Below are 25,217 nucleotides of genomic sequence, written 5' to 3'. Positions count from 1 at the left end.
TTGTAGGGCCCACCACAGTCCTGCTGGGTTTTGTTGTCACTCAGGACTGTGAGGTGAACCAAACTCAACTGGGTGAGGGGTGGGGGGGAGAGGCAGAACTGGACACGGCACTCCTGGTGTGGCCTCAGGAGTGCTGAGTAGAGGGGAAGGCCTCTCTTGGCCTTCTGGCGATACTTCACCTTGCAGCCAAGAACACCGTTAGTCGTCTCGGCAGCAAGGGCATGCGGCTGACGCATGTTCAGCTTGGTGTCCACCAGGACTCCCAGGGCCTTTTCTGTCAAGCTGCTTTCCAGCTGGTGTTCCTCCCCAGGTGCAGGACTCTGCACTTCTTGTGGAACTTGCTAAGATTTTTATCAGCCATTTCTCCAGCCTGCTGAAGTCCGCCTGGATGGCAGCGGGAGCCTTTGGTGACCCAGCCACTCTCAGTTTTGTGTTGTCTGCGAATTTACTGAGGGTGCACCCTACCCCATCATCGCAGTCATTAATGAAGATGTCAAAAGGACTGGATGCACTATTGACCCCTGGAGTACTCTGATAATTACTGGCCTCCAACTAGACTTTGTGCTACTGACCACTGCTCCCTGGGTCTGGCTGTTCAGCCGATTTTTGATCCACCTCACTGTCCGTCCAGCCCATACTTCAGCAGCTTCTCTCTGAGGGTCTTATGGGGAATAGTGTCAAAGGCCTTACTGACATCCAGGAAGATAATATCCACTGTTCTCCCCTCGTCCATCAGGCAGATCATTCGTTATAGAAGCTTATCAGGTTGCTTAGGCATGAATTCCCCTTGGTGAATCCGTGCTGACTGCTCCTGAGGCTTTTCTTCTCCTTCGTGTGCCTGGAAATAGTTTCCAGGATTAGTTGTTCCATCACCTTCCCAGGGATCATGGTGAGGCTGACCCATATGTAGTTCCCCAGGTCCTCCTCCTTTTAAACTGCTAGAGGAGATGAGGATGCAATAGGTGGCAGTTTAGTCCGTTTTAGTAAATAGACTAAAATTCAGCTCATGGTGGTGTCGTGCTTGTGTTGTTTTCAAGGCTTAACCAGGACTGTTTTCTCTTTGCAGTGGTGGTTGAGGTGACAGGTCACGCCCATGTTCTTCTGGCTGCATTTGAAAAGGTAAATGAGTTATTTTCCCTCTGTCCATGTAATTGTATACGTAAACCTTTCCATGGGTCATTAGTTTGTATTTATATACCACTTAGCACAATGGAGTCCTGGCCTGTGACTGGGGTTCCTGAGTGCTATTGCTTGCAGCAACTGCTGTGCAGCCTGTAATTACCATTTGTACCTGAGCTGGTCAGTCAGCTGATGGTAGCTGGTGTTTCCTGTGCGTGGGGAGAGGGTGTGCCTTGGTGTCTGTGATGTTTGAGAGTGGTGAGTGTTGACCAAGGCTGCTACCATGCAGTTTACCAGGGCCTTGTGATCAGTTTGCAAAACTGGATCTGCTGTGTCCAGAGCCTGTTGCACCATTGTTTGGCCTTAGTTTACAAGTAGGACCAAGCCCTTTTAAGGAGTTAGGTTACATCCTGCATAAAGACTTAGAACTTTACCACTTTTCAGTGGTGTGTTTATATGTAGCAGACGGCCACCTATACGGTGAGGCTAAGCACAGGCAGTGATAAATGTCTCTTCCCATGGTACCTGGACCATGCAAACAGTTAAAAGATCTATAACCACTCCATGTTGTCTCTGGGGTAATACTGCAGACATGTCCTGGGCAAGCGACACATATAATGACATCCTAAGATGAGGCAAGAGATGCTGGAGCAGAGTTGGGCATGTAGAGGGATGCAGCATCAATGCTGTGCTGGTAGGGACTCTACACTTCTAGGCTGGCATGTGGGCTGACTTCTCCTCGGTCTGCTTGGTTCCTGCCATGTCCAGGAGTAAGTTGCCAGGTCTTAATCCTGCTCCTCCTAGCTGGATAGTGTGGATGGTGACAAGCTGAGTCAGAAGGCCTGGGAAGCACAGTCAGTCCTCAGGAAGCCCTGTGGTTGGAAGATGCTCTGAGTGTTCCAGTCACTTTTTTTTGTTGGACTTAGTATGTGTTGAACTTACTCCAGACAATTAAGGATTTGTGAGAAATGAGATGGGCAGCTGCTGCACCCCTGGAACTAGGGCAGGGTTGTTGTTCTTTTAGTTGCCTCATCCAGCTGATACCGAATACTGAACACTCTGGAATCCCTCACTCATTGTTCAGCAGCACCTGGGAGAGGACGGCGTGGGCAGCAGGCACTGGCCAAGGCTGTAGAGTTTGGAGCCCTCTTGGTGGAACAGCACTGTAGACAGAGACCTCCTAGCCTTGCAAAAGGAATGGTCAGCCATTTCTGATGAAAGAAAAGCAGATGAGACTGCGAGCTTCCTGCATGTTGCAACCTGATTGTGAAGTATTCCATATGTGTTTACCTTCCCCATCTGTGAGACTCACCTGTGTTCCTATGGCTGCTTCCTTGAGAGATTTTTGGTTGTAGCTAGGTTCAGATTGTTCTGGATCTAGTAAAGCAAGTATAGTTTTTACTTACCAGGAGTGTGTCTAATTGTTGTTTTCCGCGTATCCAAACCTAGCGCTGTTGCAGTAAGCCAGCCCAGCCTCTGCGGTCAGGGAGCAGAGCTCTCCCTTGGACTTGGATTTTTCCCAGCTTCCCGTTCTAGCATCCCATGGCCAGCACTTGATAATCGTGCCTTACAGAAATATCCATCCCTGAGGCATCTTCCAGTGGAGCAAGTTTCGTCCCCACAGTCGTGAAAAATAGCACCTAGGCTGTGACTGGCATAAGTAGGTGCCACATTTACCTGTGCATGTTAAATATGCTGGAGATTGTTATAGCTGTTGTGATGTTTTCCAGTTCAGTAATGTTTTCAGTCCCAGAGAGCTGTAAACCCTGAGCAAGCAGTAATGCAGCTGGCTCTGGGGGAGGAAAATAGTGCCAATCCCTGCAGAGTGGTCTGGTGAGTATTGGGAATGTATTAATATGAGGGCAAAAGTGAAGCTTTGGAAACTTCTGACTGATGAGTTTGGAAAGTGGCTTGAACTGCTCCAGTTCTGCAAGAAGGATTTCAAGGATTATAGCTAATTTCCATGGATCATGCAGAGGCAAATGTCCCTTTGTGTTCAGAGAGCTGAACAAAGATACAACAAAATGGAACCAACTACAGCTGGTCAGGCCATTCCCTCAGTGCTGTCTTATGTTCAGTGTCCAGGTCTCAGCTCAAGGAATGAAACTGCTTCCATTCTTTTTCCAGTCTGTGTGCTGTGAGAGGGAGATGCTGTCCAGTGGGGCCAATTCTTGTGTCTGATCTTTCAGCTGAATGCTTAAAACAAGATCCAAATCTTTGTTTTTATTAAAGGTCAGAGGGCAAAGTGCTTGTTGAGTTCTTTCTCTTCGCTGCTTAATTAAAATGTATTCCCCATCCTTAGAATAATTGCAGCTTTTGAAGTATAGGTACATAAATCCAGAGGAGGTTCTTGCTAATAAGCACTGCTCCTGATTGCTAGAGCATTCTCAGAGAACTGATAGACCAGCAGACCTTGGTAACTTGCTATTCGTGTGCATCTTTAAGAGCAGAATAGTAACCCTGACACTGGCCTTGTAGGTCTCTCAAAGGCAGAAACTTGGCACTTGACACTTTGTGTTTGCCTGGAAAACGTGACTGTTTTGTCTTTTGGTGTAACGTTGTCGTCTCTTTCTTCTGAAACTAATTCAGCAAACAGATCCGTGTCTGCAACTGTTCACACCAGCAGGGCCTGCTGGAGTTTCCCCTGAACCTCCTTCCCTGCTCTCAGTATTCCGGGGGAAGAGTTAGTTTGACTGGGTTTATTTGGCCCATGTGGATGCTGGAGAAAATAGAAGTAGCACACCGCCTAACACCAGGTATATGCAGGATTGTTCCAGCTGTGCCTGCTGCCATCGAGCAAATGAAATGCCACAGGTGGTCACTGCATCTCTGAAGGTGGTGATGTGGAGCACTTGTTTTAGACTGCATCTAGTGGACAAGTCTTCTGCTCAGCCTCGTGCCACCCCCGGCTTTCTTGGGGCTCTGGCCTCAAGAATGGCTCTGATTCTGGATGTTATCTAGCGTGTTAACAAATATCTCCTGCCAAATGTCGCTGGACTTGTTGAAGAAGTGTTTGCACCCAGCTGAACTGCTTGCAACCTGAAAGCACCCGGTGTGCCAGTGGATTTTTGTGTATGCTCCAGCCCACTTCAGCCAGGTTTAACTTGAGCCAAGTCCATCTAGCTCCGCGCTGGACTGGACCAGGAGCACTCCGACATCCCATTCCACTGCCTGCTGGGAATGATTGCTAGTCAGGTTGTCCTGGTTAGACATATGTGCCACCCTTCCCTTAGCTAGCAGTCAATTTTGGTCGTGAGTCTGTCTTAATTTGTACACTTTGACTGTTTAATGCATTTCTTTTTTTTTTCCTCCTAGCATGTTGATGGCAGTTTCTCTGTGAAGCCATTAAAGCAGAAGCAGATCGTAAGTACCTGTTTCCTGTTCAGTAAAGACATTTACTGGTGTCCCACAGATACCCAGCTGTACCCAATGGGAAGCTTTGATGTTAGTTCACCAAGAGCCTGAGATCTCTGCTGGTTAGCTCTGATAACAGAAGCAAAGGCAGCGAGCTGCTGCTTAATGTTAGGTTAGATGTTGTGCAGCTGGGTGTGTTGGGGAACAAATACAGCAGCATGGGACTGGCTGAGCAATTGTGTGGGTCTCTTTGTCCTTCTCTGGGAGTCAGGCACTATGTGTAGATCCAGGCTTCCATATACGTTCCTGCCTTGCATGTGTTTGTTGCTTGAATACAGAACTGGCGGAGCCCCGCTAGATGTAGCACAGAACTGATATTTCCATCTCTGCATAGGTGCACATAAATTAGGTTTGCATAAGTGAGCTTAAGCGCTGTGTGCGTTAGTAATGTGAAGCACATCTGTTTTCCCACGCTGCCCGGTCACTTTAGGTTCTGTGTTTTGTGCTGTGGAAGGATATCTTTTACCCTGAGTCCTACCTGGAGGCAGAAAACTGCTAGATTTCCACATGCATGTATGTTAAGGTACTGGGGGATCTTGTGTACGTCTTCTCCCCGCACAAGCTTCCTTTTTGTGTCCATAGTATCTTTGGAGATGTCCCAAGGGACTGAGGCACACGTTATAAGGGGAAGGGCCGAAGGGAGACTGGCAAACAGGAGAATGTTAAGGGTTCCAGAGCCCTCTTTAGCCCAGCCCAGTATGGTGTGATGCACAGAAGCTGTGCAAAGCCTTATCAAGACTGTAATTGCATGCTGTCTTGCACAGAGGGAGATACATAAGCAACTGCAAACTGCTAAGATTGCTAAGAGTTTAAGCTTCTGAAAGGAAACTTAGCAGTGATTCTGCTGCAAGGATCAAATTGAAATGTCTTGGAGAAAGAAGAGAGAGAATGTAAAAGATAGGAGTGAGCTGGTCAAGTGTGTCTGGGAGACACCCTGATTCCTGAAAAACTCTTAAATAGCCTGACGGCTTCAGTATGCATCTTGTGTTTGTATGAAGGATAATGCTCTTCAGGTTAGGTCAGCTCAAGCTGATGTGAATCTGGTGCATGGCCTTAAGAGGCACGAATTAAGAGGCAGGAATTCAGCAGATCATGTTGTACTGAGAGCAGTGGGATCTCTGGTGGTCGCTCGTTCTCACAGAGCAGTGCTTTATTTAAAACTTGACTGAGGTGAGGGGACTTTCAGTACCTGACCAGCTTCCTCCCACCATTCCTGCGCCTGTTGGTAGTCATCCTTTTCATTGCTGGAGCTCTTGTCAGGCCTGAGAATTACTCACTAGATTTGTCTGGATTCTTCCCACGTCTTGTGATTACTTCCGTGTTGCTTGGAAACTTGGCTGTTGCCATCCTTGTGACCTCCGTCCTCACTGCAGTACACACACCATGCAGTGGCCTCCTTTTCATTGTTGTTCCTAAATATACAGTATGTGCGTTGTCATCCAGGAGGGATAATCACGGATAAGGTTAGATTCGTGCTTCATGCTGCAGAAATGCATTTTTGCATTGTCTGTTTCTCCTCCACTCCCCAAACTTTACACTCTGAAGCTCCTCATCTTCTCCAGCTTTACCTCCTCCAGGCGTACTTCGGTTCCTGGCTTTTTAGTGCTCCCTCCTCTTCCTCAGGCACTTCTACAGTACTTTGGACTACCCTGTTTTCAAGAACTAGCTCCCAGTATGGATGAACTGACAGACAGTCTTCCCTTTTGTTCTCTAAAAATCGTTTTGCTCTGACTTCTGGTCGCCTTTTTTGTTCCAGCATGTTATCTTGTCCGATGACTGTGTTAGGATGAACAGTCCCTTTCCTGATGCAGATGCAAACTGGCTGCCTCAAAGCAGCAGCTGCAAATGGCTTTCTGTCTGCAGGACCTGTCGTGCAAACTGCTTTCGGATAAAATTTCTAAGCTGTGTTGAAACTGGGTGCTTATGGAGTTGGTGTTTGGGGCAGAAGGTGCAAACTTCTTGCCCTTGACAGTTTATTATAGTTTGGAATAAACGTTGAGTACAGCAGGAAGTCGCATGGTTTGGTCTCCCTGGACTGGCCAGAACTGCACAAATCAGGGTCCCTGCAGCCAGTGCTGTGCTGCAGCCCCAGTGTGAGCTGCTCCGCTTGCTTGCTGTGGGGTGAGAGCCTCAAGGGTGTGGGGAGATGGGAGGGCAACGTGAAATGTATCAGAGGATGAGCTGTGGTTTTCAGTCAGCCACCGTCAGCAGTTACATGACTGTGGAAGACAAGCTGGAAGAACAGGGAGCTGGTTGGTTTTCCCTTGAGTCCACTCCAAAAAAAAAAAAAAAAAAAAAAGGATGGGGGGGGAAGCCTCAGGCTTCTATACAGAGAGGGTTTCTTTCTCTGAGAAGACAGATCTCCCTGTCGTGGGCCTTCAGGAGGGTGAATCGCTACTGCTTGCTAGAGGACACTTTTCATCCTTGACCTTTGGAGCTGGAAGTCAGCGATCCTTCAGGCCATCCACACGGGCTGCCCATGTGTTGCTGCTCTTTTACCCGGCTCTTGGGCTGTGCCCTGGAACTTGAGTCGCACTGAGGCATCTGTCCCAGGAAGGTGCCCGGTGAGGCCATCAGGACGGCACCCCCAGCCTTGCTGCAGGGTGCGTGCTGATGGGTGATCCCTTCACCCTTAGGTGTGTGCCGTGTTTCTGCTTTGTGTTCGACTTGAGCTGCTAATGAATGATGGCTAGGATTTCTCTTACCTGAATTAAATGGCCTTTCAGTACCAAGAAGGTTATTAAGTGTCTTGATGAGACACTTTCCGATGAACTCAGGGATGAGTCATTTGCTCGGAGATGTCCCAGGTCAGAAACGAGCCACCAAATGGTATCAGTTACTCGTGCATATACAAACTGTGTGCAGTAATTCACTGTCTGTCTCAGCAGTGCTGTGCAGTCACAGCCTGTCCTTCAGACTCGCTCGTGTCCAGTGAAAGCAATATTAGCCCTTGCTGTCCAAGCTTTATCCCAGCGCTGGTGGTGAGTTACTGGCTGCTCCAGCCCGATGTCTGTTCTGAGCCCTCTGCTCCTCAGCACTTAACTCGGCTTTGTTGCAGCGTAGTTCCTGGCTAGGTCCCACACGTGTTGTTGACAGTCAGAGATGGTTCCAGAAAGGAGCCCACAGAGCATGCAGAGGCAGGTTTGTAGTGGGAACATCCAGAAGAGCCATGCTTCTGAAGGGGGAGCTTGTGTGCTCTGCTGGAAAAGGCTGCCTAGCTCTGTGGAGCAGAGCAGCGTGATGCCAGCCGTACCTTTCTCACATTTTCTTCTGCTCAGAGACAAACACTGCATTCATGAGCTGACGAAAAGCAGCTTGTTTATCTTGCCTTTTTTTTTTTTAATGACAGTACTTACATGTCTGTGAGCTCTCTGAATCGGTGCTGCATTATCGTGCACACTAATGCCCCGTGTGCTCCATTCTCCATTTAGCACTCCGGACTTCCCAAATGGAGGACTGTCGTGCTGGAAGTGCTCTCTAGGGAAGTTCCCACCCTACCACAATATGGTTAGCTGACTCCTGCAGTGAAACAGTGTGTGCTTGTCTGTCTTTACTGGCAGAGCATGTATCCTTCCCACTCAGTGTTTGGTTGTGGGTACTTTTTTTTTTTCCTTGGCAGTTTGTAAAATTTAATGCTTATATGTTCTCTCTTATGGCTTTTAAAATAGAAGCAAGCTCTTGCTAGAAGAACACACAGTACCACTGAAACTAGTGTAGCATCTGCACCCATAAGAGCACAGAGCAGTGGTATGGAGTATATGTTGGGAGTAATCCATCTGTATAACGTTGTAAACGCTTCCCCATCACTGCTTTTCTTTTGCCTTCCCCTCCTTGCCATTGCCAGGATTCCCAGGTGCCTTGTGCATGCATTGATCTCTAAAGCTCTTTGGGAGCTGGAAGCAGCAGCTAATGAGCTTGACTGCTTTGATCTCTCAGCCAAGATCAGTTATAATGTATGTACCAACCTGTTTAAAAAAAAAAAGAAAAAAGAACAGGATTGAATACAAACAGATGGAATAGCAGAAAAACATGACCTGGATTTGGCCAGTGGCTCCCGTGTGCATCAGCTGAGGCTGTATATAGCAACAAGAAGCCTTTGGAAGGATGATGTGGTGCAGGATGCGTTGGAGAAGCGAGAAGGTGAAGGACTGCATTGTGCAATATCACCTACTCCTCCTTATTCACCCCTGTTTATTTTACTGCTTTAAAACCTATAGCTCTTACTACAAAGATCTCTGTTGCACTGCTCGTCCTTTTCTCACTGGGATGTGAGGTTCTCATGGGGTTTTTAGAGGCAAGCAGTAAAATGAATACAAAATCCTGCAGAGACTCTCGCCTCTCCCTTCCTGACATCTTTTGCTCTTTGAGCTGACCACTTCTGCACTCACTATCACTCATCATGGTCCTCTGAGGAGCCAGGATGCTGTAACAAGAATCTCTTTGAAATGTCGAGTTATAAAAGGACAGCTCCCACATAATTGTTCCCAAACTTCCTGGGTGAGTTGTGAGACACTGCAGAGGATTTTGCTCGGCAGTCCAACTGCTGACCTCATTGCCTTGCGATGCAGGCCTAGAACAGATTGTCTGTAAAAGCTGCACGCTGAGTTAAACAGGGAGACTCTGGAATTAGTTTGTTAAAGCTGCTGCATCCCAGCTCAGAGCATTTCGAAACCGGCAAGCAGGATGGATATAACTAGCTTCTGCCCCCATCTTGGCACGTGGTGTGTTCTGCGTCACTGGAAGCCCACTGCACAGCCATTGCTCTTCTGAGCACCTGGCTTGACAGAAAAGGGAGAGAGGGGCCGATTACACCCGGAAATGCCAAAAGCCCTGGGGGAATGGTGAGCCATTGAAACACGGCCATCAAAGCCATTGAAACCCAGTGGCTTGGCTTCACTGCGTGGTGTCAGCTGGACAGTTGCTGGAGCTGACAGGAAGGCATTTCCTTCCCTTATTCACTCCGTGTGTCAGCTGGGTACCTTGCAGCTGCTTCACCATGCTAACCGTTGCTGGGTTTTGTGAGGAGGAGCGCACCTTGCTCTGGGGAAGCTGTGCAGCAGCAAATCCTGTGAGACTTGGGGCTGTGAACAATTCCCACCTGTGCCTAGCATTGCTTTCTGCTGCCACGCTCCAATTTAGAGATGCCACCAAGGGCCTGGAGACAGCAATAAGTGACACTGCGCTAACTTAGTGCTGTCCCTCAGATGCTTCCCATGCTAAGGGAGACAGTTTGTCTGTCCTCAGGAGCTTGACCTTACGCTCGCAGGCAATGAAGAGGGCAGAGTAGTGCAACCATTGATGTGCCAGTAACGAACTGTTGGCACAGCACCAGAGTGGCGGTCATGCCTGGCCTCTCCTGAGCTTACAAAGCTGGGTGGAAATTCATCCTGGCTAAAGTTAAGCCGTGCTTCACAGAAAGAAGGGACTGTGGAAGACTGATTGCCTCTGGCTTATTTGAGCTTTGGGCATGTGTTCCCTCATGATCTCTGAGACAAGCAGAGTGTGTGTGTTTGAGATGATCTTGACGGTGTTTGAAGTGGCCAGTTGGGCTCTGAGCTCAGACCAGATGAGACAGGCACCACTTTGGAGCAGGGACAGACTCATTCTCCTAGCTATCCTTTGTGATGTTTGTTTCTATGAACGTTTTCCAGCAGCTCTAGGGGAGCTGGTTGCTGTGGGTGTGATGTGGACGTTTTGACTCAGGAAAGGAGGGAAGATGATCATGAAACAGCAGTGACAGAGTGGCTGGCACTCTAACTGGTGTCTTCTTCCCTAGGTTGACCGGGTGAGCTACCTGCTTCAGGAGATCTACGGCATCGAGAACAAAAACAACCAAGAGACCAAGGTAAAGGCACTCAGAAGGCTCCTGCTCCCTGAGGGGCCGGTTTCCAGCCTGCACCTCCTGCTTTCAAGCTTACGTACGAGTTTTGGCAGGGCAATATGAAGATGCTTCCCAAAATGCCCACCGAGTCTGTGGCATTACTGCAGGCGCTGGGAAGCCTAGGGATGGCAGGCTGTTATAAGGCACTGTTATAAGGCCTGAACTATCAATGGAGTCGTAGGCTCTTCAGGATATTCCCTGGGGTGGGCAATGCTGGGAAGAGGTGTTTCAGAGCCTGGAGGGGCAGTCCTGAGGCTGCTTTTGGTGCCCTGAGGCTGCTGGCCAGTCTAGGTGCTTCCCAGTTTCTGTTGCAGTGCAGGGAACTGAGCTGTGTAGGGCTTGCTTGCCCAGAGAGCAAGCTGGAGTCACCCACGGGAGGGAGCGCGGCATCACTAACGTCAAGGGATGCATACACAGATGCCTTAACCAAAAACACTGCCCATCTTGCTGCGTAGCCCCAGGCAGATTGTGTGACTGCTTTGTGCTTGCTTTAGCCTTATGTACAGCTGCCCTTCGCTGCCACCTGGGCTGCAGAACATACCACGCGCTGGCCTCAGACTGCTCTCATGTCTGTTAGTGTGTGATTTGCAAACAAAGGAGAAGCCAGACTTCCTCTCCAAGTAACGTGGTGTCCTGCCCAAAGCGTACTGTGATCTCTATTTGCCTGTGCCAACAGGTAGCACCTGCAGAGGCAGGAGGGAGAAGATTTATTTTGCAGCAGATCTTTTTAAGAGGATTGAAAGCTTCTGTTTAGGTCTTGTAGGGTCATGGGGTGAATCTCTTGATCCAGCCATCACACACGTGGCTTATCAGACAGGTGGCTTGGGACCGTTTCTATTCTTCCTGGTATACTTAGTGAACCATATGACCAGGAAAACAAAAAGCCTCCCCTCTCCACCTCCCACAGAGATGAGGAGTGCGTGTGATGGGACAGGCAGGCTTGCAGCCTTTTGCTGGCAGCCAGAAGGGCAGGTGTGGATGTGGCAGCGGCAGATGCTGTTTATGGCTGTTTACACCAAGGCTGCCCGTGGTGTGGCACGCATTAGCCATGGAGCACCAAAGGGGCCTCGTGAAGTGGTTCTGATGGGAACAGGTAAAAGTGGAGGGGGACCTGTGCTGGGTTACCAGTTTGTTGGGCCCTGGCGTAACTTTTGTGGCGTTGGTAGGGAGACTGGGGGATCTCAGGTGTCAGTGCTGAGCCCTAGTGGTAGGAGGGTGTGCTTCTCCTCCCAGAAGTAGCTCGCTGAGTGACTCCGATCCAAGTTATAGGGCTCTGAGTGATGGAAAAAGTAGCATGATGCAGGTTCACATTGAATGGGTTCACCGTGACCTTTTTGCCAGGTTAGCTGTGAGCAGATGAGCACCCCAGGCTGGTTCTCCTACAGCTACATCGAAGCTTGTGCCAGCACCAGGGACTGGGAAAGATGGCAGGAGGGCCATTCACTCGGTCAGAGGAGCTGTGGAACCTGCGCCAGGCACGGCTGGGGTGCGTCCTTCTGTCCAGACCTGGGACAGCCTGACCTGCTGCACTCAGCAGCCCCTCCTGGGAACCTGCTCTCCGTAGATGTGGGGCAGAAAGGCTCTGCTGCCAGGAGCCTGCTCCATGCAGACCCTTGGGTATTACCAGGCTGGCGGCAGGCAGGAGCTTGTTCTTGGTCCCCCTCAGCCGAGGGGGTCCCTACCCCAAAGGGGCTCCCCGCTGCTCTCAGCGTGGCTCTGGGAAGAGACAGCTATGCCGTGAATTGGCAGCACAGTGCCCTGCTCCCTGGCCGTTAGTGAGCTCAGAGCAGAGCCCTGAGAGGAAGGGGTGTCCGCAGCAGGGCTGCGTGGGCTGGCACTTGTTCTCCTGGAGAACCGCCTGCTGAGAGCTGAAGAAAGAGGATGCCAGCGCTCTCACGGAGTTTTGGGTGGGAAATGTCCCCAGGCTCCACAGTCCCTTGGCAGTTCAGCATGGCCCTTTCCATTCGCATGCCAAAGTCTTTCCTCTTATTGCAGCCTTCAGATGACGAGAACAGTGACAACAGCAACGAGTGCGTGGTTTGCCTGTCGGACCTCCGCGACACTCTCATTCTGCCCTGCAGACACCTCTGTCTGTGCAATTCCTGCGCTGACACCCTGCGCTACCAGGCCAACAACTGCCCCATCTGCAGGCTGCGTGAGTATGTGCCCAGGAAACAAGGGCGTCTTTCTGCCTTCCTCGCTTCCTGTTAGGTCAGTATGGGCTGCGAGGATGAGTATGTGTTTCATTTACCCTATCCCAAGGCTCAGCACGAAACGTGCTGCTGCTCAGACTGACATCTGGAGGTTCCTGGCACCTCCAGTTGAATAGGGAGGGAGGACATGGGAGAATAGCCCTTTGTCCAGTGCCTCCCTGGGCGTTTGCCCTCTCCTCTCCCTCTCTTCTGAAGGTGCAGGTGCTCTGAGCAGTGCCAGGTAGGTGGTGCTTGTGTTTTGGTGAGGAAGGTGGAAAATCTCCCAAAGGAGGGAACGTAGAATTTTATCCTGAGTGTATCTGGCCTAGACAGCATCCAGCCCCCCTGGAGGGCTCTCCAAGTAATTCGCATGATTTTTTTTTTTCCCTTTGACTACCTTATGTAATCTTCACCGCAGAGGCAGAGACGAGAGCACAGTCAGTTTGGAGTCGTTTGCTTTGTCCGCACCTGCTAAGCGAGGTGTCTGGCAGCACTGGCTCTGGTGCAGCTGAAACTGCAGCACTGGCTTGGTGCCATCCTGCTGCTGTTAACACGACTCCCTCAAGTTTTCTCTTAAAACAGACTGAAAACCCAGGTTGCTCTGCGTGGTGCTTCCCTGGCCCTGGGTTAGTCACCCACGGGGCTGGGGTCTCCAGTTCCCAAGGCGGATCTGAAAGTGGAGGTGGGCCAGCGTGTGGCTGCAGCGCTCCTCGCCATCTGGAGCGAGCTGGTGCGCTGCTGGTAGGTCTCGCTGACTGCAGGGAGTGAGGTGATCCTTCCTGCTGGGGCCAGCCACGGCAGGAGGGGAAGGTGGTACAGAGCAGTGGCTGAAAGCAAAAGCCAAGCAACGCCGCTGGAAATCTCAAAGTGCTTCTGGGCGTTAGACGCACCCGTCTCCAGACCTCTCCTCTTACTCTGCGTACTCCTGCTTTTCCCTTTTGCTTGGGGGTCAGCCTGATGGTTCCGCCTGCTTGCCGTGTGGGGGCCAGCAGGGTGGGTACTGAGTGCACAGCCCCGATTTTCTTCCCGCTCGAGGCTCTCAGGAGAGCTGGGAGGTTCTGCTTAAACCTGCATTGCTCAGCTCCCCAAAGATGGAAAAAGTGAAATATCCATTCTGACACTCAGGCAGCACTTGCTAAATTCCATGCCTTTTCACAAAGGCACAGAGACACAGGAGCCCTGAGAAAATGCCCGTGTCTTGGCTGGAATAGGTAGCTCATGCATTTTACCCTGTTCTTCATCTCTGAGGTATTTCATTGTTCCTTACTGAAACTTCTTAGGGAAAGAAAAAAGAGCCTAAGACAGATGTTTGGCCTGAGAAGTTAAGTCTAAACAGCGCAAACTTGGCAAAGATGCAGTAACTGAAAGCAAGATCTTATCAGAGGAAGTGCCAAACAGCCTTGACTATAAGTAGCACAACTTAAAACATGGAACAGCATTATCTCATCTGTATTCTGGGATGGATTAGGTTGTATTTGTTTGAAAAGTATCCCTGTGTCGGACTTCCTGGGAATCTGCATTTGGGGAGCGCAGATGCAGCAAGGATAGATTTGCACCTCTGTCCTCTGGCTTTAGGCCGATCTTGCGAGCGGCTGGGTGCAGCAAGAAATAGAGAAATGCCTGGGCTTTTCCTTATGCACAAGCAAGTCCTCACAGCTGCATCAGAACAGACGGCTGGCTCCTTCATACACCTTTGGCACAGAGGAACTAGCAATATTAAAGATCTGCAGATAGAAAATGGGCAGGGAGTGGAGATCAAAGCTGTTGTGGTGGGAGGGCCAAGGGATCACTGTGCTGGAGACAGGATTTTAGCCATCACCCTCTTGCTGTTGCGGAGTCTCTCACCAGCATAGCACTGGCCAGCGAGCAGCTGATAGCAGGCCTGATGCTGAGAGGACGTTCAGGGCCAGCTGGACCCCACGGCTGAGACTCGTGGGGTCTGAATGAGCCCAAAGTGCTTTTACATGAGGTCCCCCCCATTCTTTAGCTTGCGGCGTGTTGCCCGAGGCTGAGCACGGTCTTTCTTACCGTGCCGTACAGTATCGGGTGTGATTGTCCAGCAGCCAGACCACAGTGCTTGGCTTTCGCGTGGTCCCTGCTCCCCGCCAGCACCGGCAGCTCTCCCGCTGACGAGGAGCTGCAGCATGCGGCTGGTGTGGCCGTGCGTTCACCTGCCTGCTCTTCTCTCCCAGCCTTCCGCGCCCTGCTGCAGATCCGAGCTGTGAGGAAAAAGCCAGGGGCTCTGTCACCGGTGTCGTTCAGCCCTGTCCTGGCACAGAGCGTTGACCATGACGAGCACTCCGTAAGTAACTCCCTGCCCAGTACACAAAACCTGGGTGCTGGTCTCAGCCTGGGCAGGCAGCGTGCGCGTGCATAGGTTGCTTGGCCTGTTGGCCCTTCTGGTTCTGGAGAGCTGGGACCTTCCCTTCCTGGGTTAGTTATATGAAGGTACAGAAATTTGGCAGACTCAAGACACCTGGCTGGGCAAACGGGGGTGACAGTTTGACTCGCACGCACACCTGCGTGGCAGCACATTCTGATGAAGTCCCTTGGCACTGGGATTCCCGGCGCGGTAACAGAAAGGCTTCTCTGTGCCAGCCTCCCTCAGTGATCAGGGTCTGGCAAGCAGCTGAGTGAGCACGGGATGGAAAATGCAGTGCTGCTGGCCTCAGGGCCGAGTCACACGTCTCTGGGGTGCTGAGGGCAGAAGCTCATTGCCTGAGCAGTGCTATTGCACAGCTGGCTCTGTCGAGACACGAGGTTGGAGAGAGGAGAGGGAGATCTGCCACTAGATCATCTTACAGTCCTTAAGGGGAACAGAAGGGGATTGTCACAGAAGCAGCCTAGTTTTATCCATCTGTCCTCTTCAGCATTGGAGTCCTGCTGCCTAAAACCAGGGCTAAGAGATAGGGCAGGGGGAGAAACCACAAGGGTTGTTGTAAAGAAGAGCGTGGTGTTTAGCTAGAGGAAGGTGGGTGCTGTCACCTGGAGCGAGGTGAGGAAATACTGGGTGTCTCTGTGTTACTAACCTCAAGGAAAAAATACTTCAAAACATGATTTTCTCTTGGCAGTGTCTCTTTAAACCCCTTAAAGTGAACACTGTCTCCCTGCCCAGCAGGAAACCTAGAAGGGAAACAGTAAGTGGACTTGGTTGTACTTGTTTCCTATGGTGATTATTTGCCAGCAGTGTCACTAGCACGTGAAAGTGTTACACACACGAGGGCTTGCTAACACGCTGGGTTTGACTTGTGCCCCTGCACAGCCTGCAACACTCGAGTACTGTCTCCGTGTTAGCGATGAGATGCTCACACCCTGCACAGACGATCACTAACCTCCCTGGCTTGCGTGCAGAGGAATAAACAAGACAGAAGCAGCTCACCAGAGGGATCTGATGCTGACTCTCAGGGGCTGCCTCACACTCCGGAGCCTGGCTGCAGAAGGCATTTTCGTAGCTTTGTAGGGCTGTAGGCAAGCTGCTGTCCCCTTGCCTCATACAAGAGCTCCCTCTCACGTGTCTCATCCCTTGGCAGCTTGGTGTGGGCACTTCATTTTCTCACTGTGGTTTCTAGCCTGATGCTGGGATGTAGAGGTAGACAAATAGGCACAGCTGGACTTGGTTTCGCATCAGGAGCGCTGGCTGCTGTGGGCTGTTTGGCTTTTACAGAAACAAGAAGGATAAAGCTTGTTTTGTTGAGAACTCTCCAAGTTGGTGTGAGAGTTTGTATACAGAATGTCGTGCTGGGGACAGCGTAAATGGCCATTATGGGGGACTGGGAGCCCAGAAGTGGAAAGATGAGGGAGACCCCTACACCAGGCAGGGTCTGTTTGTCCCCTCTTTATGTACTCCCACTGAATGCAGCCAGTTGTCAACAGTATTAAGGAGGCTGCAGTCTTCCTCAGGTTGCTCAGACTGAGGAGGAATGTGGCTTGTTAGATCTGGGGAAAACCTAAGGCTTGGTCCAGATGATGGGGCTATGGCAAATTTGGAGCGGCCAGTACTGCTGCTGGAGCGATGGGGTCTAGGGTGGTGTGGTGGAAAGTGGCACAGGAGAGAGAACACAGCAGTGTCTCTCTGGACTGTTCGAAAGCTCAGTAATGTCAGCCAGGGTGTTGTAGTCAGTGGCTGAGATCGTCCTCCAGCCTCTGAGCTGTGCCACGTGGCCTGAGCTTTTGCTGATGTGAACCAAAGTGAGCAGCCTTTGAACCCTCAGACCTTGGTCTTCACAGGCAGAAGAAAGCATCCCAGACTTGAGCCAGGGGGTTTTGCCTCCCTGATCTCTCTGTGTACAAAATAGCACCTGTGAGCTGCTGTCTGGAAATGAAATGCCTCTGTGGGGATGGCTCTTGAACCTGTGTCCTGCAGGTGGCAGCAACTCTGAACGTACTCCTTGTTCAGCTGATTCGGTTTCTCACAATCCCCAGCTGTGGTCTTGGGCACAAGCTCATAAATATCACAGGGTTATTTTTGGGGGGATGTAGGTTGATGCATGGCCCCAGCTGCCACTCATTCTCTCCTTCCCCATCAGATCTGGCTCCTTCTGTGACCACAGGTGAGTCAGCTGAGCTCTCAACTCACCCCCAGACTAGTGGCTGTGTTGGAACAGGTTGCTGAGGAGGGCCATCCGCAGCCATGCGGTCAGGAGATCCAGCGCAGAAGCTACAGGAGCTCATGGCCAGGCAGTTCAGAGTTCAGCAGCATCACGTCAGCTTTGGTACAGCCCAGAACCACGTCCCTGAGGACGCAGGGACAGAACAGATTAAATTAATCTAAGCCTGGACTGCTGCAGTCTTGCCTCTTTGTTTGCGGTGGGCTGTGGGCTGCCCGCGGCCTGCTGGGTGGCGGCATGAACTCCATTTACCTGAGTCTGCAGGGCCTTAACGACGATAAGGATTTGGGGAGCTCCACTGACGGGCTGTGCAGTGCTGGGTTGCAGCTGGGCCTCCCCTTGGGGGGTCTCCAGCCTGGTGAGGGTTTCTTAACGTTCCCCTCTCTTTCTCACCCGCAGAGCTCTGACAACATCCCTCCGGGCTACGAGCCCATTTCCTTGCTGGAAGCTCTGAACGGCCTTCGCTCTGTTTCCCCCTCCATCCCGTCAGCTCCTCTGTATGAAGAAATCAACTACTCTGGCGTGGTGGATGGCATGCCCCCTGCAAGCCGGCCGCTTGTTGGGATGGACAGAGCCATGGAGAGCAGCCACCAAAAGGGCAAGCGGAGCAAGTCTCCAGATAGGTCAGCATGGGGACAGAGGGGTCCACTCTTCTTGCAAGCCCTGACAGCTTGTGGCCACGCGTACTGGGAGCTGAGAGAGGGCTCTGGCACTGGCTGGTCCTGTTGCTGGTGGCACTGCTACCTTGCAATGTCAGGAGGCCAGCAGGTGCTCACGGCAGTGAGAGAATTGGGGCGCCACCTCTGTGCTCAGCCTAAAGTCACCAGCTCGTGTCCCCTAAGGGTTGGCTTGGAGATGTCTTCCTTTCTAATGCAGTTGTTCCCTCAACTTGTGTTTGACATCGAAACCTTGCTGGATTTCAGCTTTCCATGGAGTTCCCCAGGACCAAAAGAATGGGGGGAGAAGTGCCCTGAATTTCAGAGGACAAAATTCTGAGCTGAGATCCTTCAGTCGTTGTCTGAGGCCTCCTCTGTTGGCTTTGTGGTGGAGGATGTAGGTGTGGATCCTGCGGAGTGCCCCTTGCAGGGCCGTACAGAAAGCTGAGTCAAATGGGGTCAGGCTGTGTTCGTTGTGGCGCTCGTCGCTACGCTCCAGCTGCTCGCTGCTTTTTGCCACCTCCTCATCACCAGCAGGTCACTGCCTGCTGAGAAGCCCGCCCCAGGGCTTGGCAGGACCCCAGGGGGCTGAAGTTTGCAGCCTCGTCCTGACTAGGGTGAAAGGGAGGTAAGGACGTGATCTTCACAGATTGTCATGAGGAGAAGGAAAAGAGGCTGGAAGAAAGGAACCACGACTGCCTCCGTGTCACTTTGGTAGGACCTGGAGTCAGAGCTGTTCTGGAAGTGCTGTCGTACGTCCCGTGGTGCATAAGGAGCCTGCTGGGCACTGTTTTGAAGTGAGGCCCGTGTCTGCTCTGGGATTTTCCATTCCAAACTTTCCCCTAGGAAGGGAGCCCTGTAGTGGAGCTGCAGCCCTGAAGGCGTGGAGCAGCAGTGGCCCTGGGCCCCTTGCCTTCCACGAGAAGGCAGGATCTGTGCTAGCTGCGCTGTTACCCTAGCGGAGCTCTGCACCGCGCGGGTCTGTCCCGGGAGCGCTGCTGTTCTTCTCTGCTGTTCGTAGCTGATTTTGAGAGCCGTGGTGAGCTGAGCTCAACAGCTTGAGCTCCTGCTCCTGCGTTGCCCTTACTGCTGGTGGGGGGTGTGCTGGGCAGGGGATGGGGCAGGGGTGGGGACAGCTTGAGCTGTCACCCCCGAACCTGCCAGGAGCACGGTGCTGGCAGCGCTGTGGCTCCTTGCAAGCGGCGTTTCTCTTGCTGCAGCACGCTGCGGTCTCCCTCGTCCCCGATCCACGAGGAGGATGAAGAGAAGCTCTCTGAGGACTCGGACTCACAGCCAGCGCTGGGCGGGGGCGAGCTGGTCCTGAGGGAGACCAGCTCCCCAGAAGTAAGTCTGAGCTCTTCTGGGCGCTGCTCTGAGCCAGAGCTGTCCCGTGGGGCTTCTGGGACACGAGGCGCCTCCTGAAGGGGCGTCACTTCCTCGGTGACAGGGTAAAGACAGGGGCATGAGCACAGGTAGCCCAGAGCCAACAGTCTGAGCCGCTTCCATTTACCTACAGGGCTCCCTGTCTAAGGACATAGCCTGTCCTAACGTGTCCTGGGAACCGGGAGGTGGGAGAGCCCCACTCAGCTGCAGACAGCGCGTGTTGGGGCTGACACTGGCCCAGCACCATCCTCGAGGAGCCCACCAGTGTTTAGGGCAGGGCTGGAAGCTGGGCTTTGTTCTTCCAGCATCCACGGGGCTCTTCCACTGCCATTGTAAAGCTGCCCATAGTGCTGCTGCGCCCCTTGCTCCTCCCTGACGTAAGTCCCTGGCCTCGAGTACAGCTCTGCAGAAAGCTAGAGGAGGAGACAAGTGCAGCGAAGGCCGAAGTAACTCGTGCTGTTCCTTCTTACAGAGCGTGGCAGGGGAGGAGATCGAGGAGGCCTTGTCCCTGCAGCAGGGTGAGTGTACACTCGGCCCTGGGGGCCATCAGGCCTTGTTTTGGTGTACAGCTTTGCCGTGTTGTGAAGGAGACGGCTAGGCGCTGGACATACAAGTTCAGAACCATCTGGCTCCTGAAATCCATCGCTCTGAGCTGCTGTGTTTCACCAGAGACAGCCAGCAGGGCTTCTCCTGGGAAGCGGGGGAGAAACGCCAACAGCTCTCCCCAGTTTATTTGCCAAGCATCTCTTCTTGCTCTAAGTTCTGCACAAGTAGCTGTGTTCAGTTCAGCAGAGCTGGGCTCCTCCGCTCCTCAGTGGCCCTGCTCCCGTGCTCAGGCCTTGCCCAGGGCTGGGGTGGGCGAGGCTTTGGGGCTGACAGGCAAAACCGCAGATCCTGGAGCCTGGCAGGGGTTCACCCCAGCTTGAAAGCCTGCAGCTGATGCCTCACGCACCTGCTGCCCACCCTATTCAGTGTCACGCTGCACGGCAGGGGAGCAGTGCCCGGCTACGGACCCAGCTTCTCCCAGCACAGTGCTGGCTACAGCTGCTCGTGCCACGGGCTCACGCTGCTGAAGGGGGAGGTGGCTGCACGCACCGCTGTGGTCCTGGTGAGGTCCTGGGTGCCTTTTGGGACATCAGCCTGCTTATGAAACACCGTGAGCTGGGCCAGTGTGACCAGCTGTGCCAAGCCCCCTTCCTCACACGGAGGGCAGCCTGTTCTGGAGCCCGTACTGATGGGCAGCGCTCTTGGCCGGTTCCAGGTAGCTGCCCTCCCTCTGTCGAAGACGTCCTGCAGGATGGCGGCTGTGGCGAGCACAGGAGCCTGACGCAGCCCGAGACCGACCCTCCGGTAGATGTCTACCTGCCAGGTAACGGCCGCGCTGCTGGGGGTGTGGGGGTGCTGCAGACCGGGGTGCGCTGCGCTTGCAGCTCCAGGCACTGAGGTGCCCGTGGGGGGGCTGTGGACTCGGTACCCGACCCCCTGGCACCTTCCCAGCTGGGCCGGCGTGCTGCAGGCTCGCGTCCTTTGGGGCCTGGATGTGACGCCCAGGGGACACAGGACCAGTGTGTGGGGTCCCGCTTCCTAGCAGCGTGCAGGGCCAGCTGCTGCCCTCGGGGAGCTGTGGTGCGGGGGGCTGACTAACACAGGGGTACCTCGCCCCCTTCTCTCTCTTCCTCCCTCACCCTTTTGTCTCTGTCCTGCCCCCTTTTCTCCTCTCCGGGCTGCAAGCTGCTCGCTGGCGCCGGGGGCCCGTTTTCACGACAGCGGCCTCCTGCGCCTCCGGGAGGGACGCTCCGCACCCAGCCAGGACAAGTGCGGCGTGGGGTGAGCCCCGGGCGCCCGGGCCCTGAGCTCCCCGCGCCTGCTTCCCGGCGCCCGGCGCGGCCCCGAAGCACGCCGCTGCCCTCAGCTCGACGGAGGGGAGCCGACCTGGCCAGAGCCTGAGCTGGGCCGGCGGCCGCAGGCCCGGCCCCGTGCCATGGGGCTACCGGGCGGGGGGGGGGGAGGGCCGCGGGGAGCCGGGCCGGGCCGGGGCGCCGCGCTGGGCCTCGCCCCCCGCCGTTGCAGCCCGCGTTCTCCCAGCACCGCGGGCCGCGCCGGGCACCTCTCTAACGCCTGCTTCCCTCTGTCTGCCTTCCTCCCTCCTGGCCTGGGCAGCACTGGGTCCCGACTCCTGCTCTATCGGTATAGAGGAGTAACCCGCCGGTACGTCTCCTCCCCCCTGCGCGGCGCCGCGGGGCGGGGCGGGGCCGCGGGACCCCCCCGGGCGGGCCGCCCCCTGCCCCGGACCCCCCCCCCCGGGGCTCCCCGCCGGGCTCCCGCTGCCTCCGGGGCGCCCCCCGGCCCCGGCCCCGGCACCGTCCCCGTCCCCTGCCTGCCCCGGGCCGGGTCCGGCCCTCGCCTTCCCCCCGCTGACCTCCCCCCTTCTCCCCCCTCAGGCTCGTCCGACTTCGCCCAGGCGCTCCCCGGCCGCGGCCCCGCGCAGCCCCTCCTGCAGGAGCCGACGCGGCTGCACCTGGAGGACGAGCGCAGCCGGCCCTGAGCGCCCCGCACCGGCACCGCCACCGGGACCCGAACGCCCCGGGCCGGGGGTGGGGGGGGGGGGGAGGGGGGGGGGCTCCGTGGCGGCGCGGGCGGGGCGGGAGCTGCCGGGCCCCGCGGCACGGAAATAAAAGGGCGGGCACCGGCCGCTGGCCTCGCTGCGGGCTGCGGGGGGCGGGGCTGCGGGAGAGGGGCGGGGCTGCGGGGGCGGGGCGACGGGGAGGGGCGGGGCTGCGGGAGGGGAGGGGCTACGGGGAGGGGCGGGGCTTGGGGAGGGGAGGGGCTACGGTGGGGCGGGGCCGAGGGGCGGGGCCCGGCTCAGACGGAGGCCCCGCCCTCCCGCGGGCGCCCCGCCCCCTTCTCTCCCGCCGTGCTCTTCGGCGGCCGCGCGCCCTCCTCCCCCCCCCCGCCGCGATCCCATTGGGGCCCGGGCGGCCGTTCCCTAATATGGCGCGCGCCGCGGGCCGCGCCGCGCCTCCCCATTGGCCGCCCGCCGGCGGGCGGCGGGGGGCGGGCGCGGCGATTGGCGGGCGCGCGGCGGCGCCCGGCGGCCGTTGGTCCGGCCGGCGGCGGGCCCCGCCCCTCGGCGCCGCGGCGGCCGCGCGTGCGCGGTGCGCGGCGGCGGGGCGGGCGGCGAGGCGATGGCGGCCATGGGCGCGATGGCGGCCCTGGGGGCGCTGCCGGCGGGCGCGGGGGCGCTGCCGCCGCTGCCGACGCTGGGGGTGCCGGGCGTGCCCGAGCTGAAGCCGCTGACGCGCTACGAGGCGATGCGGCTGGGCCCGGGCTGGAGCCACTCGTGCCACGCCATGCTGTACGCGCCCAACCCGGGCATGCTCTTCGGCCGCATCCCGCTGCGCTACGCCGTGCTGGTGAGCGGCGGGCGGGGGGCGCGGGGCCGGGGGCACCGGGATGGGGCCGGGGGCACCGGGATGGGGCCGGGGGCACCGGGATGGGGCGCGGGGGCACCGGGATGCGGGACGCGGCGGCGCGGGGCCGGGCCGGGCCCCCCGCCGGGCCCGCGGGCCCCGGGCTCGCCCCGGGGGCGCCGCTCGCGGTCCCGATGCGCCGGTGCCGGTAGGGCCGGGCCCCGAGGCCCCCCCCCAGCCCCGCCGGGCCCCCCCTAACCGCGCGGCTCTGTTGCAGATGCAGATGCGGTTTGACGGACTGCTGGGCTTCCCCGGGGGGTTCGTGGATCGCCGTTACTGGTCCCTGGAGGACGGTCTGAACCGGGTGCTGGGCTTGGGTTTGGGCTGCGTGCGCCTGACGGAGGCTGACTATCTGTGCTCGCACCTGACAGAGGGGCCACATCGCGTGGTGGCACACTTCTACGCCAGGCAGCTGACCCTGGAGGAGCTGCACACCATCGAGATCAGCGCCGTGCATTCCCGAGACCACGGGCTGGAGGTGGGGCGCGCAGGGAGGGGCGTGCGGGGCTCTGGGCGCCGGGGCCGGGGCACACAAAGCTCCCCGCAGGGCTACCCTCTGCGGCGGCCGAGCGGCGGAACGCACCGCACGTAGAGCTGCCGGCGGCGAGTGCCGTGCGCCGGGCACCGCCGCCTGGCGCCGCACGAGGAGGTCCGGCTGCTCGCCGGGCGGCGCGAGGGGCTCCGGCTCCTGCCGTCCCCGGCGGCCGCCCTCGTAGCAAGGAGCCCCGCTGAGCCGCTCGGCGCCAGGACCCCCCGGGCGAGGCCCGTCCCGCATCTGGCGGGCATCTCCCCCCGGGCTGAGTGACCCGGACCGGAATCGCTGCCCTCGGTGCGGTGATGGGTCGCTCTACCCTGAGTCCTCCCCGGGTGGCACGAGGGCGGCGCAGGAAGCCAGCCCCCTCCTGGGTGGCGCGGTCACCCCGGGGTAGAGCACAAGAGCGAGGGTCTCCCTGCGTGCCTGCCTGGCACGCGGCTGGCGTCAGCGGCCGTGGGAGCGGAGGCGGTTGGCCCCGGGTCGTGGCACGGTTGAGGAGGACGCGTGGGTGAGCGGTGGCATCCCCAGGCAGGGCAGAGCAGGGCGTGGACGGGAAAGAAGGGCCTCCCGGAGCAGCCTGGGCAGCAGGATCCCCCCGGGGGGCAAGAAGGGGAACGGGGCCAGGGCTGGGCAGCGTGGGCTGGGCTGGGAGAGCAGGGGGCTGGGGGTGCGGGGAATGGCAGCGCAGGGGCTCCAGCAGGGCTGGGCACAGGTGAAGGCAGGTGGTGGTGCTGGGGGATCTGCCACCGGGGCCGTGGGCTGGTGGGTCCTGGGGCGAGGGTGTGGGGCCGTGGGGGGGTCCCGCTCGCTCCCGCAGCGAGCAGAGGGCACCGCGGCCTCTGCTGAAACGCGCTCCGTGCTGTTGCAGGTGATGGGCATGGTTCGTGTCCCCCTCTACACCCAGAAGGACCGCATGGGTGGGCTGCCAAACTTCCTGGGCAACTCCTTTGTTGGAACTGCCAAATTCCAGCTGCTCTTTGCCCTGAAGATCTTGAACATGGTGCCGGAGGAGAAGCTGGCCGAGGCGGTGGCAGCCACGCAGAAGCCGAAGAAGCCGGCGATTGACCATGCAGCAGCGGCAACAGCTAAGGCAGCGAACGAGCTGGCGGGGCCTGCTAGAGCGGGCAACGAATTTCAAGATAGTGCCGAGAACCAGGCGGCTGCGCAGGCTGCGGCTGAGCTAGCGGAGCAGCCGGCGGCCGCGCCAGAGAGCCAGGCTGCGTTGGAGCAGCTGGCGGCTGCGCCCGTGGCCGAGGCCGTGGCGGCAGAGCAGCCGGTGCAGCCCAGGGCAGACGCTGCAGCAGAGCAGGCGGTGGCTGAGCCGATGGAGTGATGCTGCCGTGTTTGTGATTGATTAAAAGTGGGTGAGGAGACTAGAGACTTTCGTCTAACTTTCCAACCAGTCGCTGGCTGCAAATGCTGCCCACGTGATTCCACTGTCCAGCCAGGAGGGTTTGGATTTGTCTGAAGCAGGGGAAAGCTATGTATTTTTATGGCCATTAAACTCTAGCGAGCTTCCCAGATCAATCTGCACAGCCCCCTGCAGAGAGTTCATGTGCTTACGTGAAGGTGCTGAAGCCTTAGAATTATGCTTTGATTTCAGGGACACACTGCTGCATTCAGGTCCCAGTTTCATTTTTAAGGAACAAACCTTATTATTTCGAAATGCCCTTTGTTGACTTGGACATAGCTGTGTTTTGCAGTGGACACAGCTGAGGAACAAGGCTGCTGGCCGAGCACCTCTGCCAGTGGTGGAAGGGCTCCACTCGGCCAGCGGCAGCGACGCCGGGCTCCCGCTCGGAGTGCCAGTGTATGCAGCGACTTGCAGTGAATTCCCTCTGGGGCATGGGGACGTACTCGTGTGGGTTTCTATCTGGAGATCTGTGGGAGCAGGAAAGTGGAATAAATGGCTTTGCTGAACGCTTCGCAGTCGGGGACCGTTCTTGGCTGCCAGCGCAAA

The 25,217-nt window shown here is 56.1% G+C and overlaps 2 protein-coding genes across 5 annotated transcripts in view; both read left to right on the top strand.

The window, feature by feature from the left end:
* MGRN1 (mahogunin ring finger 1) overlaps nt 1-21,943 on the top strand; it is a 57,799-nt gene extending 35,856 nt beyond the window's left edge. The window contains exons 7-17 of one of the 3 annotated variants that reach the window (XM_035548746.2): nt 1,067-1,119; nt 4,435-4,482; nt 10,310-10,378; nt 12,410-12,569; nt 14,799-14,908; nt 15,678-15,743; nt 17,613-17,836; nt 19,090-19,213; nt 19,725-19,770; nt 20,514-20,621; nt 21,413-21,461. In XM_035548746.2, the coding sequence (XP_035404639.1) occupies nt 1,067-1,119; nt 4,435-4,482; nt 10,310-10,378; nt 12,410-12,569; nt 14,799-14,908; nt 15,678-15,743; nt 17,613-17,836; nt 19,090-19,213; nt 19,725-19,770; nt 20,514-20,621; nt 21,413-21,453 (1,049 nt within the window). In that variant the 3' untranslated portion in view covers nt 21,454-21,461. Of the gene's footprint in view, nt 1-1,066; nt 1,120-4,434; nt 4,483-10,309; nt 10,379-12,409; nt 12,570-14,798; nt 14,909-15,677; nt 15,744-17,612; nt 17,837-19,089; nt 19,214-19,724; nt 19,771-20,513; nt 20,622-21,412; nt 21,462-21,693 lie in introns of those variants that run through there. The other 2 variants (XM_035548743.1, XM_035548744.2) reach the window with 2 other exon arrangements.
* A 451-nt stretch (nt 21,944-22,394) lies between these two features.
* Nucleotides 22,395-25,177, top strand: NUDT16L1 (nudix hydrolase 16 like 1). 2 transcript variants are annotated; one of them, XM_035548736.2, is made up of 4 exons: nt 22,395-22,665; nt 22,940-23,015; nt 23,094-23,200; nt 24,126-25,177. In XM_035548736.2, the coding sequence occupies exons 1-4, from the start codon at nt 22,438-22,440 to the stop codon at nt 24,588-24,590; spliced, it is 876 nt and encodes a 291-aa protein (XP_035404629.1). In that variant the 5' UTR covers nt 22,395-22,437; the 3' UTR covers nt 24,591-25,177. The 2 variants fall into 2 exon arrangements, with proteins under 2 accessions (XP_035404629.1, XP_035404628.1); XM_035548735.2 differs by having other exon boundaries at nt 22,397-22,665; nt 22,940-23,200.
* Nucleotides 25,178-25,217: the final 40 nt, after the last annotated feature.

The sequence above is a fragment of the Cygnus atratus genome, chromosome 15, assembly GCF_013377495.2.
Source record: "Cygnus atratus isolate AKBS03 ecotype Queensland, Australia chromosome 15, CAtr_DNAZoo_HiC_assembly, whole genome shotgun sequence".
NCBI lineage: Eukaryota > Metazoa > Chordata > Aves > Anseriformes > Anatidae > Cygnus > Cygnus atratus.
This window is presented reverse-complemented; position numbering and strand designations above follow the sequence as displayed.